At 57.4% G+C, this 16,127-nt stretch overlaps 1 protein-coding gene across 4 annotated transcripts in view; it reads right to left on the bottom strand.

Annotated features, from left to right (window-relative positions):
- The window catches only part of Tecpr1 (tectonin beta-propeller repeat containing 1), a 29,460-nt gene that overhangs the window by 1,356 nt on the left and 11,977 nt on the right, over nt 1–16,127 (bottom strand). For 3 of the 4 annotated variants that reach the window (XR_012448759.1, XM_074075524.1, XM_074075525.1), the window contains 18 exons: nt 15,947–16,048; nt 14,703–14,848; nt 12,373–12,845; nt 11,774–11,919; nt 11,457–11,612; nt 10,580–10,729; nt 10,334–10,491; nt 9,109–9,236; nt 8,400–8,502; nt 4,013–4,109; nt 3,803–3,882; nt 3,149–3,205; nt 2,476–2,656; nt 1,832–1,967; nt 1,124–1,216; nt 597–653; nt 308–414; nt 107–226 (listed from right to left, as the gene is read on the bottom strand). Coding sequence is in view for 3 of the 4 variants with exons in the window: in XM_074075524.1 (XP_073931625.1) it covers nt 107–226; nt 308–414; nt 597–653; nt 1,124–1,216; nt 1,832–1,967; nt 2,476–2,656; nt 3,149–3,205; nt 3,803–3,882; nt 4,013–4,109; nt 8,400–8,502; nt 9,109–9,236; nt 10,334–10,491; nt 10,580–10,729; nt 11,457–11,612; nt 11,774–11,919; nt 12,373–12,845; nt 14,703–14,848; nt 15,947–16,048 (2,490 nt within the window). In the remaining variant the exon portion in view is untranslated. The remainder of the gene's footprint in view (nt 1–106; nt 227–307; nt 415–596; nt 654–1,123; nt 1,217–1,831; nt 1,968–2,475; nt 2,657–3,148; nt 3,206–3,802; nt 3,883–4,012; nt 4,110–8,399; nt 8,503–9,108; nt 9,237–10,333; nt 10,492–10,579; nt 10,730–11,456; nt 11,613–11,773; nt 11,920–12,372; nt 12,846–14,702; nt 14,849–15,946; nt 16,049–16,127) is intronic. The other variant, XM_074075523.1, reaches the window with a different exon arrangement.

Below are 16,127 nucleotides of genomic sequence, written 5' to 3' on the forward strand. Positions count from 1 at the left end.
GGAAGGAGGAAGCCATGTCACCTGGAACCCAGTGATCCCCGAGATCTGTTACCTCCGCCCTGTGAGCACACGTGTGTGACAACCCGCCCTGGAGCCTGCCACTCACCCCGATGCCGTAGTCCCAGCCCTGCCCCTTGGGCTCCCGGGGCTGCACACCCGTGCGACGACACACTGTCCCCCGGCTCAGCCCGTGACTTCCCTGGACTTTGTTGGCAATGACCCAGACCTGAAACACAGACCTGCTGGAGCCCCCGGCCCATGTGCAGTGGGTCAGCTGGGGACATGAGGGGAAAGCCTTGGTCCCCACCTGGTCCAGGGGCCCCACGGACACCCTGCGCACGTTGTTGGATACATGTTCCCAGCTGGAGCCCTGCGGGTAGCTGGGCGTGATGCCCCCGCGGTACCACAGGTTCCCTGGGGGGAGAAGCAGCGGGGTCAAGGGTGAAGCTGCGGCCCATCCTGGGGGACAGCAGGGTCTGGGAAGCTGGGGCTCAAGCAGTGCCCTTTGGCTTCTCCCACCCCTGGGCTGGCTGTCCCCGTCCTCAGCCAACAGCCTGGGCCACGGCCAGCCCTGTCTTTGCACGTCTGGCCTTTGCCTGGCTTCATAATGGTTCTTTTGTGCTGGTGGCCCTTCTCCTCCTGCCGGGTAGAAACTGAGGGCGAACAGAGTCACACAAGCCCCGTACTGCCTCTCCCAACCCCTCTCCATCTGAACTGAAGTGGCCAGCGCCCTGCTGAGGTGACAAAGGCCATCTGGGGCCAGGGCCCACATCTAGGTGACTTGAAGAGACCAAGGCCGGCCCAGGCTGCATGCCTCGGTGCTGGGGACCTGGGGGCTTGGCTGCTCTGGCCTGGCCCAGGCACTGGAGGCTCCTGAGGGCCAGGCCTGGGCTGCAGCTCAGCGTCCTGCCTCCCTGTTAGCACAATGGAAAGGGGCGCACTGACAGGGGACTTTCATGTCCCCAGGGGAAACACAGCCCAGAAAGGCCTGAATGCTTCTGGGATGCTTAAGAGGCTCACTGAGGAGGCCACCCCAGCCTCTGTGTGGCCTGCCCATTGTCACATTGGTGTGCTCAGGGAACCCCACCCTCCCCACTGGCCATCAGGAACCAAAACAACTTGCCATTTTCATCTAAGGCGTACACGGATGTCTGACCGACCGACACCTGTGTCAGCCTCTGCTTGGGAGGAGACGGGATGTGGTACCAGCAGTCACCTGTGATAGGACAGCCACGTCAGGAGGCTACCGGGACAACTACGTCACCAGCCGGCACAAGCACACCGCTCCTGCTGAGCTCAGTTCTGGGTTGCGGCCAGCCTTGGGCTGGTCACAGACATGTGGCCAGGGCTCGGTGTGAGCTCAGGGTCACTCAAGGCCACCCAGGCCCTGCTGTCCATCCAACACCCTGGCAACGGCCAAGGCAAGTGTCATGGCAGGTCCCAATGGACCACCTCACCAACACGAGAAGGTACCCAGTCAGGCACACTAGAGAGCTGGCCTCAGCGGTCACCCTTGAAACAATTGCCGTAAGGGCCTAGGTGCCACCAGCACCCACCCCTGGGCCAGCCTCCCCCAGCTGGACACAGTCTAAGCACCCAGTCAACAGAGTGCTTGTTGTGGGGTGGTCCTCCCAGCAAGGGCCAGCAAGGGCCAGCCAGGCCTGGCTGGGGCAGTGGGCAGCTGTGACCCCCCAACAACAGCCAGTCCCAGGGGAAGGGAGTGTGGCCTCTGAGGGACCCTGGCTCAGCCCTGGGCCTGCTTGTGAAGTGCAAATGAGGTGACCTCAGTTGGACAGCCCTGTCACAGCTCAGCACTGGCAGGGTCACTCACCGGCCGGCTGGGAGGGAGACACAGAGCCCCGATAGAACGCAGAGCCATCCCTGGCCACGGCCCACACCTGGTAGCAGGCCCCGATGGAGACGGAGGCAAAGGGCTGGTCAGTGCCGATGTGTAGCCAGGAGGAGCCCTGGGAATTAGCCAGAGGCCGTGAGCCTGCTGTCCCCCAGGCCTGGGCTCAGGGCAGGGCCCAGGACCTCAGGCTGCCCAAGGGTGGACAACACGGGGACCTCCCCCACATGGACCTGCCTGCCTCAGCCCTGACCATGATCTGCTCTGCGCTGGTCAGTAGGCCCTCAAGCTCAGGCCCCTCATTCCTCAAGTAGGGAAAATGACAGCGCGTGGCCCTCACTGAGGGTGCTAGAGAGCCTCAGTGTCACCTAGGCCTGCCTGTGTCCCCAGCCTGCTGCCCCAGGACCGAGCGAGGGCAGCTCCACCTGCCAACCTCATCCTTAGCACCGACTGCCCTGAGGACACAGTGACCCACTCAGGCCAGGTGTGGTGGCTTCCAACCCTAGGGATTCATCCTGGGCAGGCCCGGGGACACCAAGAAGAGACGCTTCAGAAACCAGGACTCCTGATTTCGGGAGGAATCTGGCAGGACGGGGTGGCACTGGACACCAGGAGGAGGTGCTCACCGCAGGGTTGAGCTCAGACACACCCAGGCGGCACAGCACGTCCCCCTTGTCACTGACAGCCCAGAGTGCAATGCTGTGCCCACATTCCTCGGTGTCCGGGCTCTCTGGGATGATGGACACGTCCCCGAGGGCGATGGGGGCCACCTCCAGCCAAGGACCACTGGTCACCAGCTTACATTTTCTGTGCAGGAAAAGAACAGAAGCCAAGGGAGCCAGCATGACCGCAAGAGTCAGGGCCTGTCACCACTCACAGCCACCAGGAGCAGGGAGCAAGAGGGGCAAACCTGCCAGGGCTAGGGGGGGCGGGTGGGGAGGGCTGGGAGGGCAGTGCACCCAGGGGGCAGGGGCGAGGGGCCCTCTCTGTCCCCACCCTTCCCCCATCCCAGCAGACCTCCCACCTCTCAGGTGCTGCCAGGGGCATTTCTTATTTGTTCTTGAAAATAAACTTCAGAAACCAGAGCGTGGGGAGCCCGCAGGCATTTCCTGGGCTGACATTTACTTTGACTCTGGTCTCCTCCCTCCCTGCCTTTCCCTTTGGGACTGGAGGCTGGAGGCCCACAGATCTGACCCAAGAGAAACCTGAGGCCTCACTGCTCCCTCCCTGGGGGCGGCTCCCGGGGCAGGGAAGGAGCCCAAGGCCTGTCCCCCCGGCCACCCTGTGGCTCCTTCTCACCTGGCCCAGCACCTTCTCCTGACAAAATCCTTCATGGTTTTGTACCCATGGTAAGAGCTGCAAGAGGAAGAGGTGGTGAAATCAAGGCTGCTTCATGGAACATGGAAGCTTCTGGAAAGTTACACTGTGCATGTTATTTTCTCAACTGTTGAAGGGCCTCGGTGTGGCCAACAGGTCAGGGCTGAAGTTCGGCCCTCAGGGACCCAGCAGCCAGGGCCTCTCAAGATGGCACCTGCTTCATTCCAAGGGCTTGTGCTGCCCCTTTGCCTGCCCCAAAGCTCCCCAGGACCCCTTCTGAGGTGTCCAGGGCCTCCTCACCCTCCTCGAACCACCAACACCAGGTCCTACCATCTGTGCTCCCAGAACCTTCAATCCTGGCACAGCAGGGACAAAGCCAGGTGCAGAGGGAGACATGGCCCTTCTACCTGTGCCCAATCCACCCCGGCCAGGTGTACCAGGAAAGCCAGGCGTGGGGGGGCTCCCTCAGCCTCTCCCACTCCGTTGGCCCCAGCCAGCAGCAGCTTGAGGTGGCAGAAGGGGGTCCGTCCCTCCGCCAGGCTGGGGCTTTGGGGGCAGAGCTACCCAGAGCTGAGGGCAGAGGTCAGCCTGGCAGAGGGACCCAGCCCGAGGCCCAGGCCAGGAAGAGATGCTCACGCAGGGAAGTCACTGGCATACTGCCAGCCTTCCTGGTCCGTGCCACCTGGGACGCTGAAGTCCACAAACCAGTCAGAAACCTGGGGAGAAGTCAAGTCAGTGAGAATGGGAACCCCAAACCCACAAGCCAGTCAGAAACCTGGGGGAAGGGAGATCAGTGTGGGCAGGAATCCCCGCCCCACCCCCCACCACAAGAGATCCTGGGCTCACCCATGTCCACTGCAAGGATGGGGGCTTCGTGGTGGCCTTGGTGCACTCATGCAGCCCCGAGGCGTCACTCCACATGTACCGGTCTGTGGGCAGACCCCTGCAGCAGGATGGGCGTGCGATGAGAGTCCACCCTGGCTGGACTCCCTGACAGCAGGCTTGCACCCCATCCCGGGTAGGGACCAGAGGAAAGGCCTGGGCTCCATTCTGGGGACCAGGAGTTCCCAGGTGCACTCACTCACCAGGGGTCATGGGAAAAAAAGAACTGCCTCAGGATGGGGACACTAACGGTATGAGCCCATGTCACCATGGTGTCTGGGCTGTCCAGAGGCCGTGGCCCTCGGTGCATGTGGGAGTCTCCCTCTTTCCCTCCTTGAGTTAGGGGTTGAACAGTGGCTCCCAAAAGATGCTGCTGCTTCACCGCTAGCAACTGTGCATGTGGCCTTATTGAATGTAAGACTCTGACGCCCACTTGAGTAGACTTTGAGAAAGGCCTCTGCCCTGGGTGTGTGAGGGGTTTCCAGAGACCATTAGACCACCAGGGCTCCTACCGGGTCAACAGTCAATTCGCGGGTGGGAGGAAACAGGCGACCTGGGGTATAGCTTCAAAGGGTTGATGCTGCCCCGGCCCCTTCCTGTCTCCTCTCTGCTTCCTGGCAGCCATGACTACTTAGCTCTGTTCCACCATGACGCCCTGCCTCACCACAGGCCCAGAAACAGTGGAGCCAGCAGCCATGGATGGACCCTCTGAAACCCTGGGCAAGAATAAATCCTTTCTCCTGTAAGTTGTTTGTCTCAGAGATTTTGTCACAGCGATGAAAAGGCTGACTAACACACGGTCTGATAGTCAAGGTAAGATAGCACTAGGGTGAGCCCTAATCCAGTAGGACTGGTGTCCTCATAAAAAAGGGGGATTCGGACACAGGCACACGCAGAGGGTGACGTGAAGATGGAGGGAAAAGACAACCAACCACGGGGCGCCAGGACGGGCCTGGGACAAACTCGCCCTCAGAGCTCTGAGAAGGAGCAGGCCTCAGACACCCTGGTCCTGAGGCAAGAGACAGCTCCTCTCTGCGGGTCAGCCATGCAGCCCGGGGCGCTCAGTAGCTGGCAAGGGCCCTACAGCGACATCAGCTGCTCACTGATGTGGACAGGTGGCCAGGGGCTGAGCCCACGTTGGCGATGGCTGGCCATGGCGTGGTCCTTGGTTTGCCTCTGACCTTGGATTAGGGAACTCTGGGCTACCCTGGACTGCGCAGCGAGTGAGGGGAAGGCGAGGGGAGCTGTTAACGTCGTGTTAGACGCTGTAACGCGCAGTGTGGGCACAGGTTTCCAGGAGCGATTTGGCACTGTCTAGCCAATGCCCCAGGAAAGCGTAGCCGATCCGGTTTACGGGATAAACAGAGGGACACACAAATATTTACACGAGGACGTGCTGCCTGTTGTCCATAGGACAGTGAAAGGTCGCAGGCCATCCACATGGCCAGGGCTGAGCGGACATGAGGTAGGTGTGTCTGCCCTCAGGCATTGACCTACAAGGCCTGCGTTGTCCCTCCTCCCAGAGGTGACATGCTGTTTAAAACGCTCCCAGTGGTTGCTATCTTTGGCTGGTGAGATTGGTTGCCATGGAGTTTGCTCCTGGTATCATTTGATATTTATTTCTTCTCACCAATCTTGAAAATGCAGGAAAGGAAACCAATTGCATTTCACTATAGAATCTCAAACAGTTTATGAAAATGAAATTAAAAAGGCTGAACGTGCCATTTATAAATAGTACCCCAAATATGAAAAACTATTTAATTAAAGATGTCAAGACCCCTGTAAAGAAAACCACAAAATCTTTTCTCTCTTATTTTTTTCACAGTACTGGGTTTTGATCAGAGCCTCTAACTTGACTAGCAAGCACTCCACCACTTGAGCCATGTCCCCAACCCCTTTTCTGACTTAGTCATTTTTCAGATGGGGGCTCATGCTGTTTGCCCAGGGCTGTTTGACCATGATCCTCCAGCCTCCACCTCCCAAGAAACTGCGATCACAGGCGTGTACCATCTAGCCTGGCTTGTTTGTTGAGATGGGGGTCTCACTAACTTTTTTGCCCCAGCTGGCCTTGAACTGTGATCTTCCCAATCTCCACCTCCTGGGTCACTGTGATTACAGGCGTGCGTTGGTGCACCTGGATGTAAAACCTTCTTGGGGTGTGACGCAGAAAGAAAAAGAAGACATTATGTTAATGGAGGTATGAACCCTGATCACACTGAACTCGCTGTTATACAACAGTTACTCTGCCTGAAATCTTCAGGTCCTGTTCCAAACAAGGTCCCAGTGCACTGGGACAAGCTGCTTCTGAAGTCCATCCAGAATTGCTCAAAAATAGCCCCAAAGCATGGAAGAAACGAGGGTTTTGAAGACCTCCTGCAAGGGCCCGTAACTAGGACAAGGTGGGATTAGGTCCAGGAACCCAGAGCTCAGCGGCAGAGAAAGGTTTGGGATGGGCCGAAGACCATGTGGACACTCTTTATAGAGCAGGAGAAAAAGCGCAAACTTTCCCATAAGAAGTGTGACCCCGGGATGTTTCAAGCAAAACCCAACATCCTGTGATGCTGCAAGTGGTCACCCCAGGATGCCATCCAAGGACGGGGAGACTCGAAGACCCCAGGACCAAATCTGGGGATGATGCCTAACAGCAGTGCAAAGGCCTCAGGGCCAGCTCAGCCACCAGTCTTGTTTGACAAAGCCACCTAGAGCCAGGCACCGTGGCTCACACCCATAATCCTAGCTATTCAGGAGGCAGAGGGCAGGAAGATCAAGAATTGAGGCCAGCCAGGGCAAAAGCTCCAGAGATCCCATCTCAAAAATACCCAAAACACACACACCCAAAGGGCTGGCAGAGTGGCTCAAGTGGTAGAGAACCTGCCTAGCAAGTGTGAGGCCCTGAGTTTCAAAAGAAAGAAAGAAAGAGAGGACTGATGCACTGGTCTCCAAGCACAGAGGCCCTGTCACTTACCCCAAAGCCCCCAGGTGGAGATGCCCAGCTGCTGGGGAAGCATGAACCAACTAATTAAATCAAGTTAATTAAGTAAATAGAACCCAAAAATCAAAATGGCATGACCTCTCGCTATGTGCTGGTTAGAACCAGACCTAACTTCCCAGGCTAACGCTCATAGAACAGAACTGGCAATGACCCTAGGCCTGGCCAGGCACGCTGCCTGTTGTGGAACAGCCTACAAGCTAAGGGCAATTTTATGTTTCACTGGCTGCTAATTTTTTTGGTATTTTTGAGATAGGGTCTCACTCACAATCCTCCTGCCTCCACCTTCTAAGTGCCAGGATTACAGGCGTGCGCTACAAAGCCTGGCAGTGTTTATGTTTTTAAATGTTTGAAAAAGATCCAAGGAAGAGTAACATTTTGTGACAGACGGACAGCTCCAAATTCAGCGTCCATATATGTTTTATTGAGACATCGGTGCTCTGTCATTTACGTGTGGCCTGGACTACTCAGACATGACAGCTGCAGAGCTGAACAGTTGTGACCTCAGGCAACGAAACTGCTATAAAGGATTTTTTTGTGGGTGGTACTGGGATTTGAATTCAGGGCCTACACCTTGAGCCACTCCACTAGCCATTTTTTGTGATAGGTGTTTTCGAGGTGGGTCTCTTGGACTATTTGCCAGGGCTGGCTTGGAACTACAATCTTCCTGATCTCTGCCTCCTGAGTAGCTGGGATCACAGGCTTGAGCCACTGGCACCGGGTAATAAAGGATTTTTTAAAGGCCCTGACTTGATGTAAAGAAAAGAGTGGATCCAACTGGACTATGTATGCTTAAAGATCACACAGCACTAAGGGGCTGGGAGTGGAGTTCAGTGGCAGAGCTGTCACCTAGCATGTGTGAGGCCCTGCATTCCAGCCCCAGTAGAAGAGGAGGAGGAAGGGAAGGAGGAGAATGAAGAGGGAGAGGGAGGAGGAGGAAAAGGAAGAGTGTCATATTAAGAAAAGGCAAACCACAGAATAGCAGACATCCTCACCACCATGACCCTCACCTCTTTGAAGTCAGGGTCAGGGTCTTGGCAAGGAGGGAGGGGGATGATAGGGGCTGCGCAAGGTGTGGCAATGAACTCTCTTGGCCTGCATGGGGATGGCTCTAGCGTTTGACCTGTGGCAGCTCAGGTATACATACATATGTATGTATATGCGTGTGCGTACACTGCACGCACTATACCTCTTGGTAAGTACTGACTTTTAATAGCACTACATTTAAAGATTCAAGAGAAAACCCTCCTTAAGCGCTGAGATCCAGTTAGTTCCACACTGGACGCTGTAGTCCGAGTTTGGTCAGGGCTGTGGTTTGGGCCAGGCGGTGCCCTGAGCACCAGGGAAACAGGTGCCACTCACCTGCTGGTGTAGCCCGTGACAGGGTTCCAGCGCTGGTTCTCATAGATGTAGACGCTCTTCACGTCTGACTGCGTGTAGATGTTGCTGGCACTGCTGACCAGGCCTGGGGGAAGAGGAGGCTGCCGGGACCAAGGCCAGGCCAGCCCTGAGGCCCTGCCGGCCCCACCTCTGACTCGGGCTTTGCAAGGCTCCAGATGGGTTAGCCCGTTAGGCTAAGGCTCAAGGACCAGCCTGACTTGGGTTCCCCTCTTCTGTGACCGGGATTACTCTAGGGGCTCAGCCTAGACAAGAACGCGTGGGGGTCAGGCCTCTGTACACACTGCCTCCACCTCCTGCCGCATCCTCTGCTCTCGGAGGCATCTCTTCTGTCCCACCAGTGCCCGCAAGTGTGGGGCCCACCCAGCTCAGTTCTTTTTTTTTTTTCTAGCAGTATTTGGGTTTGAACTCAGGGCCTCCTACTTGCTAGGCAGATGCTCTACACTTAAGCCCTTCAAGGCCCTCAGCTGCGCTGGTCTGCAGCTCTGTCCTGGAACCGTCCTCTGGGAAGGGCTACCAGTGGTGAAGGTCCCCTGTCAGCAGCTGTTAGCCAAATGTTGGTACTGAGACAGCAGCCCTGGTGGCGGGCAGGGAAGCCGGGAGGTAAGGAGGGAACACCTGGGCAGAGCCCGAGAGCTGCTCCCGTCAGCTGCAGAGTCCGGAGTGTCCTCACCTTGGCAGCAGCCTCCGCCGTAGCCCCCCGTGTACACCCAGGCCGTGTGGTCATAGCCGATGCCCCACACCACACCGCGGCTGCTGGCTTCCACCACTCGCAGGTGGCCTCCCATTTGCCGCCAGAACCTGGGGGGCCAGAGAGGGGAGCCCTGTTTTCCAACCTCCCGTCCCCCTGGTGCCTTTTCTGCAGCCTCTCAGGAACAAGGCACTCTACAAGTCGGGTCTCCGAGCCAGAACAGACCAGCTCCGTGGCCCTTCTTATGTTAACAGCAATGCTCAACAGGTCAGAGGTGCCATGCCAGATATGGGGCCTCGGCCCTCGGCAGGTGTCCTGAGGAGTTTGCCCCATCTCCAAACCATTCCTCCTCAGGGCCAGGAAGTGAGGAGAAGGGCTGCACGCACTGTCCTGGGTAGGGCCAGGCTTGAACGACATGGCAGAGCAGGGACAGGCTGTCTGGTTCTCTGCACGAGCAACAGTGTCACCTGAGGGCTGACGGGCCTTCAGAGAGGCTGTAGGGTGACAGCTGCCTCCCAGGCCCACAGCAGGGTAGGCATCCTGCAGGCTGAGGCTCGGCCACTAGGGGGTGCTGAGCACACAGGCTGCCGGGAGCGCCGGACGCCCTCTGGTGGGAAACCCTCCTGGTCTCACTGGTGATAAGAGCCCAGGGCCTCAACCTGCATCCTGGCCCATCCTCCACCTCCTAGGGGCTCTGCTCTATCTGTCCCCTCAGGCAACCCCATTCCTTCTTGTGCCTTTAAATTCGCCTCCACAGTGACTCCTAGCTTCCACTTTGTCTAAAGGCAGGGGAGCCTGCTCCGGCCCTCCGTAAGCCTGCCCCACCAACTGTGCCCTGAGAGCACACCCCAGGCTCCTCTCAGCCTCCAGGGTCCTGCTGCTGCAGGGGCTGGGAGGGGCTGGACGCTCGCTCAGGTTTGTGTCCTGGGCTGTGGGAGGGTCATGGCTTCTCTGACGTGGCCTGGGAACCCCTCAGGGGTAGAGACACCTTCTTGCCACTCTTGATGCTCCTCTGCAGCTGCGTGGAGGACAGTGTGCACCTCCGAGCCCCAGAAATCTGGCTCAAAAAGACAACGTTGGGGGCCTGGGGAGCAGCTGCCCATGCCTCTGGGTAGTCAGCCTCTGTGGGCTCTGATCACACGGGGGCCCCTTTTCCAGAATCTCACATTCTGGGTGCTTGGGGAAGGGCACAGCCCATCCCACTCACATCTGGTCGCAGGGTAGCAGGTGCTCGCAGGCCTCCAGATCTGGGCTGGGCTCACTCACGAAGATGTCTCCCTTGCACGTGATGGACCAGATGGCCTGTGGGGATGGACGGCCGTGGACTCTCCGGCTCTCACAGCATGACAGGCTGAGCAGGGCAAGCTGTTGTGGGTACCTGGCTGGTCACTGCTGGGCAGGCGGAAGCCTGGCTGGCCCTGATTTCCCTGCCCCTGGGGCCTCACTCACTCACCCAGTCATTCATGTCCTGCTCGGTGGCAGCAGCCAGACGCACAGGCCACCTTTGCCGGGTCCTCTCAGGGGTGTACAGGGCAAAGGAGTGCTTGGCCTCATTGAGCACGGGGACCAGCACGGTCACTTCGTTGAGAAACACGTGGAGGTACTGTTTGAAGGGGGGAGCACAGCAGGTCGGTCACCCTGGATAACCAGCCTCAGGGCGGTGCTGTGGACAACGCTGGCTGTGGTGATGGCAGTGATGGGGTCAGCACTGGGCCCCCAGGGCTGCTGACTTCACTCACAGCTACAGAGCCGAGCAGTACGAAAGCTACACCTTATGAACAAATGCCCTTCGTGACATTTTCAAGAAATACTTTTTGGCAGCACTGGGGTTTGAACTTGGGACATCATGCTTGCTAGGGAGGCGCTCTACCACTTGAGCCACACTTCAAGCTAAACAAGTGTCTTTGATGCTGACTGCCTGGCACACGCCAGCAGTAACTAGCGCGGGGGACTTGGTCTTCTGAAGTCAGAGTTTTCATCTCAAAAGCTAGAACCTACAGCTCTGTGGGAAGAAGGAGGATCACAGTTCAAGGACAGCACGGGGAAAACTGTTAGCAAGACCCTATGTCAAAAAGCAAGCTGGGAGGACTGGGGGGGTGGCTCAAGTGGTAGAACACCTGCCTAGCAAGTGCGAGGCCCTGAGTTCAAATCCAGCTGTGGGGGGAGAGGCCCTGGAAGGCCACGTGAGCGACCACACACACGCCCACCACCGGGCTTTACGAACTACTCACAGACTCTGAAAAGAGCACCTTGGGGGCCTTCCCTGTGTCCCCTCTCCAGGACAGTGTCCTTGAGGGCCCTCCTTCCCTGGCCTCTCTGCTCCTGGGTACCTTCTTCTCCTCGTGGACCACGTAGTACATGAACAGGACGCTGTCTCGGGCCCCATCGTGTCCTGTGAACTGCTCCAGGGCCACGCGGACGTCCACCCACTTGTGGGGCTTCCAGTCGCACCACCACTGCAGAGCCCCCGTTTTCACCCACACCGACTGTGGCACAGGCACAAGAGCGGAGGGGATGTGTCACAGGGTCACAGGACCCCCTGCCCAACACCCTCAGGGCCCAGAAGTGACACCATGCATCCATGATGGGTGGACAGCAGCACGACATACAGTAGGCAATGAGTGCCCAAGGGCAGCTGGGTGCACACCTGCTCCACAGCCTGCTCGTAGTGCCTGAAGTTCTCCAGCTCCCGCTTGGTCCGTTCCGTGAGCTGCTGGAGGATCTGCTTCCTCCAGGCAGCAGTCTGGGCCGGCGTGATGGATAGGGATAGGGTCTGCACCGAGGGGGACAGGCCTGGGGAAGGCCAGGGCCTCAGGGCCAGGTGCCATCCTGCCCGCAGCTGGGCAGGAGCCAGGCCTTACAGTCATTTTTTTTCCCCCTCCCCGTCAGCCCTTTCTTGCTAGAAAGATCCTATCTCTATAGACTGTCCTGGGAGCCCTCCTCCCACTGTCCACCTGACCAGCAAGGTGCTGCCCCCAGCAATTCAGCCTAGAGAACTTCCAAGACAGGGAAAGGGCTACAGTGATTGAGGGGACTCCTGGCTGCTGTGCCTCCCTTTCCTGACAACTCCCACAGGTCTCTGAAGGCCACAGATTGGCCCAAGGTCTTGGTCAGGGCTGCTGAGCACTGTGGGGCCTTCTGGTAGGACAGCAGGCCTGCAGCAGCCTCAAGTCACATCCCATGCCCCACTCCTCCCAAGATCACCCACTGGGACACCTGGTCCCTCTGGACCCCTGGGCCCCTTACCAGACAGGACAGTGAACCACTTGAGCACAGAGCCTGCCTCCACTGCGCAGGCACCTCCGGACACCCAGGCCCACAGAGGGTGGTCATCGGCCCCATACGGTTCCTCCATGCCCAGTGGGAAGAGGCCCAAGGAGGAGAGGCCTGTGGTCTCTGGAAAGCTGGCAGCTGAGTGGTTGACCACCTTCTTGGGCTCCTTCAAGTCAATATTGGTCCAGGGCAGCTCAGCAGGGCTGGAGGCCTGAGCGGCCTCTCCTCTGTCCCCGGCTGGACAGGTGTTCTCCACCGCACACTCTACGGTACTTCTGGGGTCAGCGCCCGAGGCCAAGCATTCTTCTGGGCTCCTGGAATTTTCCAGAGACTCTTCAGGGGGAGGCTGCTCAGGCCCCCGCCTCTCAACGTCTGAGGAGGCATCGGTGTCACTGGGCGCAGACTCACCGCTGCCCCTCACCTCATCACCAAAGAAGCAGCCAGCACTGGGGACAGAACAGGGCAGATGGTTAACTCTTGTGGTGATGTGGACTGCCACTGTGACTACCCATCTCAGACAAGTCACAGCCTCTGACTCCTGTCTCCTCCCTTCACAACACATGGGGACACCTGCTTTCCAGTGGCCGAAACACCTGGGCCATGCCCTAGACCAATCACATTCATGCCCCCAGGGGTGGAGGACTGGAAGTGCTCTCTTTTTTAGGGTGGAGGGGGGGAAACACATGTAACATAAAGTTCACTTTTTTAGCTTTTTGGGGGTGGGGCAGAGCTGGGTTTGAACTCAGAGCTTTGCACTTGCAAAGCAGGCGCCCTGCTGCTCGAGCCACACCTCTAGTCCATTTTGCTCTGGTTATTTTGGAGATTGGGTTTCAGGAACTATTTGTCCAGGCTGGCCTTGAACCATGATTCCCAATTTCAGATTACAGATTTCAGATTACAGGCGTGAGCCACTGACACCCAGCTTAATTTGCCTTTTTTTTTAGGCAAGTCTTGCTCTGTATCCCAGAGTGACTTCAAACTCATGATTCTCCTACCTTAGCCTCTGGGGTGCTGGAGTTACAGGCACGCACTCCCAGACCCAGCTACAAAAATTTTCATTTTTAATGTATGTGTTGCCGAAGTGAGCACAAAAGTTTAAATTTTGATGAAAGTCCAATTTATCTATTGAGTTATGACAAAGTCCTGATAAACCCAACGTAAGTTGAAAATCGTTAGACAAAAATGGGTTTAATTCACTGACCAAACATCATCGCTCATTTTGGCCTACGTTAAATGTGCCCAGAGCACGAACGTCACCCACAACTGGGCCAAACCATCTGATACGAAGACGGTTTTACAAAGGTGACGGTTTTACAAAAGTGGTGAACTTATTGAATCTTGTACTGACAGCGAAAACAGAGCGGCTGAACAGGGGCACCGGCACACCATCATCAGGCCGAAAAAGCTTCAGGCCAAGCCACCCTAACTCTGACTTCCTTTCATTGCTAGTGCTTTGTGTGTTGCTCCTAAGAAGCCACAAGTCCAAGGACACGAACATGTGACATCAGTACTTGTCACAGCTTCTTAGCCGATTCTGAGTTAAAACCACAGCCAACTCGCCTCCCCCCATGACCTGGCCGCTGGGCTGACGCTGCAGTAGTAATGCCACCAAGCTGGGAGAGCAAGGCAAGAGGACCTGGGTCTGGGTGGGACCATCAAGGCTCACGACCTTGGGTGGTCCTATGCAAGAGCCAAAGCATCCGTAGCCTGGACTCCAGGCCACCTGATTGCTCTCTTGTGACCAAGACAGAGCTGGGGCCGCTCGTCAACACTCTTTGGACCCACGCACCCCAAAGTGTGGTCCCCAGAACAGCGGCAACAGCAGGACCTGGTGAAAAGTGCAAATCCCCAGCAGAAACTCAGGTGGGGCCTGCAGAGCTGTCTAAGGCACCCCGCAGGAGACTGTGCACGCTCAGGCTGGACTGCCGGCTAGAGGGGCCCTCTGTCTAGGTCCCCACTGCCCTCTGCTGGGGGCTTCAGTCTCCACCCTCAGAGAAACCTTTTCTCTCCCAGATCTTAAGCCTTCAGAACTTCCAGCTAGCCCCAATACCACAGAGGGGACACTCTGTCTAGTGCCCTGGCTGCACCCCCCTCCCCACAAGTCCTGTTCAGGTCCGCAGCTGAGGGCAGGAGAGCTGTGGTGCTTGTTGCCCTCATGGGCTAGAGGCTGACTTTCTCCTCCTGGGCCAAGTCCTGGCACCTGCTGAGGCCGGCGGCAGCCTCCTCTGTGCACCGCCCACTGAGGCCACAGATGGCCTCTTCCACCTGAATCCTCTCTGCCCTGATGCCTGCCCCAAGGTCACCTGAGGAGGCTCGATGAGCTGCCAGATTGGGACCGGTCACTGTCTCGACCTACGACGATGGCTTTCCATGTCTTCCCACTGAGCTCGCTGGGGGTGACACCCTGCCGGAAGTATACAGCTCGATCCTCACAGCCGATGCCCCAAACCTGGAACAGAGGTGCTGCTCAGAGGAGGTAAGATGCAGACCTGGGGCTCTTCTTTCTCACTGAGGGGATGGGGAGAACAGGATTGTCTGGAGAGCTGGAGGCCATGTCTGCAGGGAGGAGTCCTGCCACAAACGCAGGGGTGCATGCCTGGGTGTGTGGCAGGGCTGCAAGGTCCACAGCAAAGGCGTGGGGTAAGGGCAGAAGTCCAAAATAGGAGGAGGCCAGGAGAAACAGGGACCCTGCCCTGGCTCCCCGGCTTCCCGCAGGCTTGGGGCTTTGTGGTAACAAGGTCCAGAGGAAGCAGTGGGGCCATAAGACTGTGCTGAAGGCCAGGCACCGTGGCTCACGCCTGTAATCCCAGCTAGTCAGCAGGCAGAGATCAGAGGATTGCAGTTTGAGGTCAGCCTGGTTAAATACCTCATGAGACCCTATCTTGAAAAAAAAAAACATCACAGGAAAAAACAAACAAACCAGGGCTGGCAGAGTAAGTGGACTGCCTAGCAAGTGTGAGGCCCTGAGTTCAAACCCCAGTGCTGCCCCCCCAAAAAAAGACTGTGCTGAAACACAAGGTCTACTTGGGTCACTATCTTCTGTGTGGGCTCTGGTGGGAACTTCTGTGCTTCTAGCACATTGGGGCATTGGGGTATGGTGTCACCCTCTCAGCCAGGGCTTCCTGCTACACTTTGAAGGTCCCCAAAGTTCGTCATCTATGGGAAGGAGGCTGTGCTGTCAAACCACACGGAGACGCTCGTGAGAAGCTGTATTCGGAATCAACGGCAGGAGACCAGGACCGTCCTTCATGGGGCGAACACACCACCTCAGTATTCCTTAATTTCTTTTCTCGTGGTACTGGGATTTGGATTCGGGGCTGCTGCTTGAGCCGTGTTCCTAGCTCTAAATGTCTCTCACTGACACCTTCCAGACTCTAGGACACATGCCCAACCCCTCATCAGCACTGCTCTGAGAGTCCTTAGGGAAGGGACAAGGGACAAGTGGAGGCGCCAGGACCCTGGCAGTGCCAGGCCCCCTGGCAGCCCCCCTCAAAGGCCGGGACCCCCACTGCACCAGCCTCGGGAGCCCTGGGAACCCCGTGCACACCTGGTCATTCAGCCCCACGTTCACCATCAGCATCTCTCCGACCATCTCCACCCAGCTGGTGCCACAGGGATTGTGTGAATTGACACCTCTCCGGAACCAGACCTGAAAATGTCAAAATGAACACGCTTCCCCAGAGGGCCATGGGGACAGACAGCTGAGCTGTTGTTAGGTTTAGTTTTAG

This window comes from Castor canadensis, chromosome 6, assembly GCF_047511655.1.
Source record: "Castor canadensis chromosome 6, mCasCan1.hap1v2, whole genome shotgun sequence".
NCBI lineage: Eukaryota > Metazoa > Chordata > Mammalia > Rodentia > Castoridae > Castor > Castor canadensis.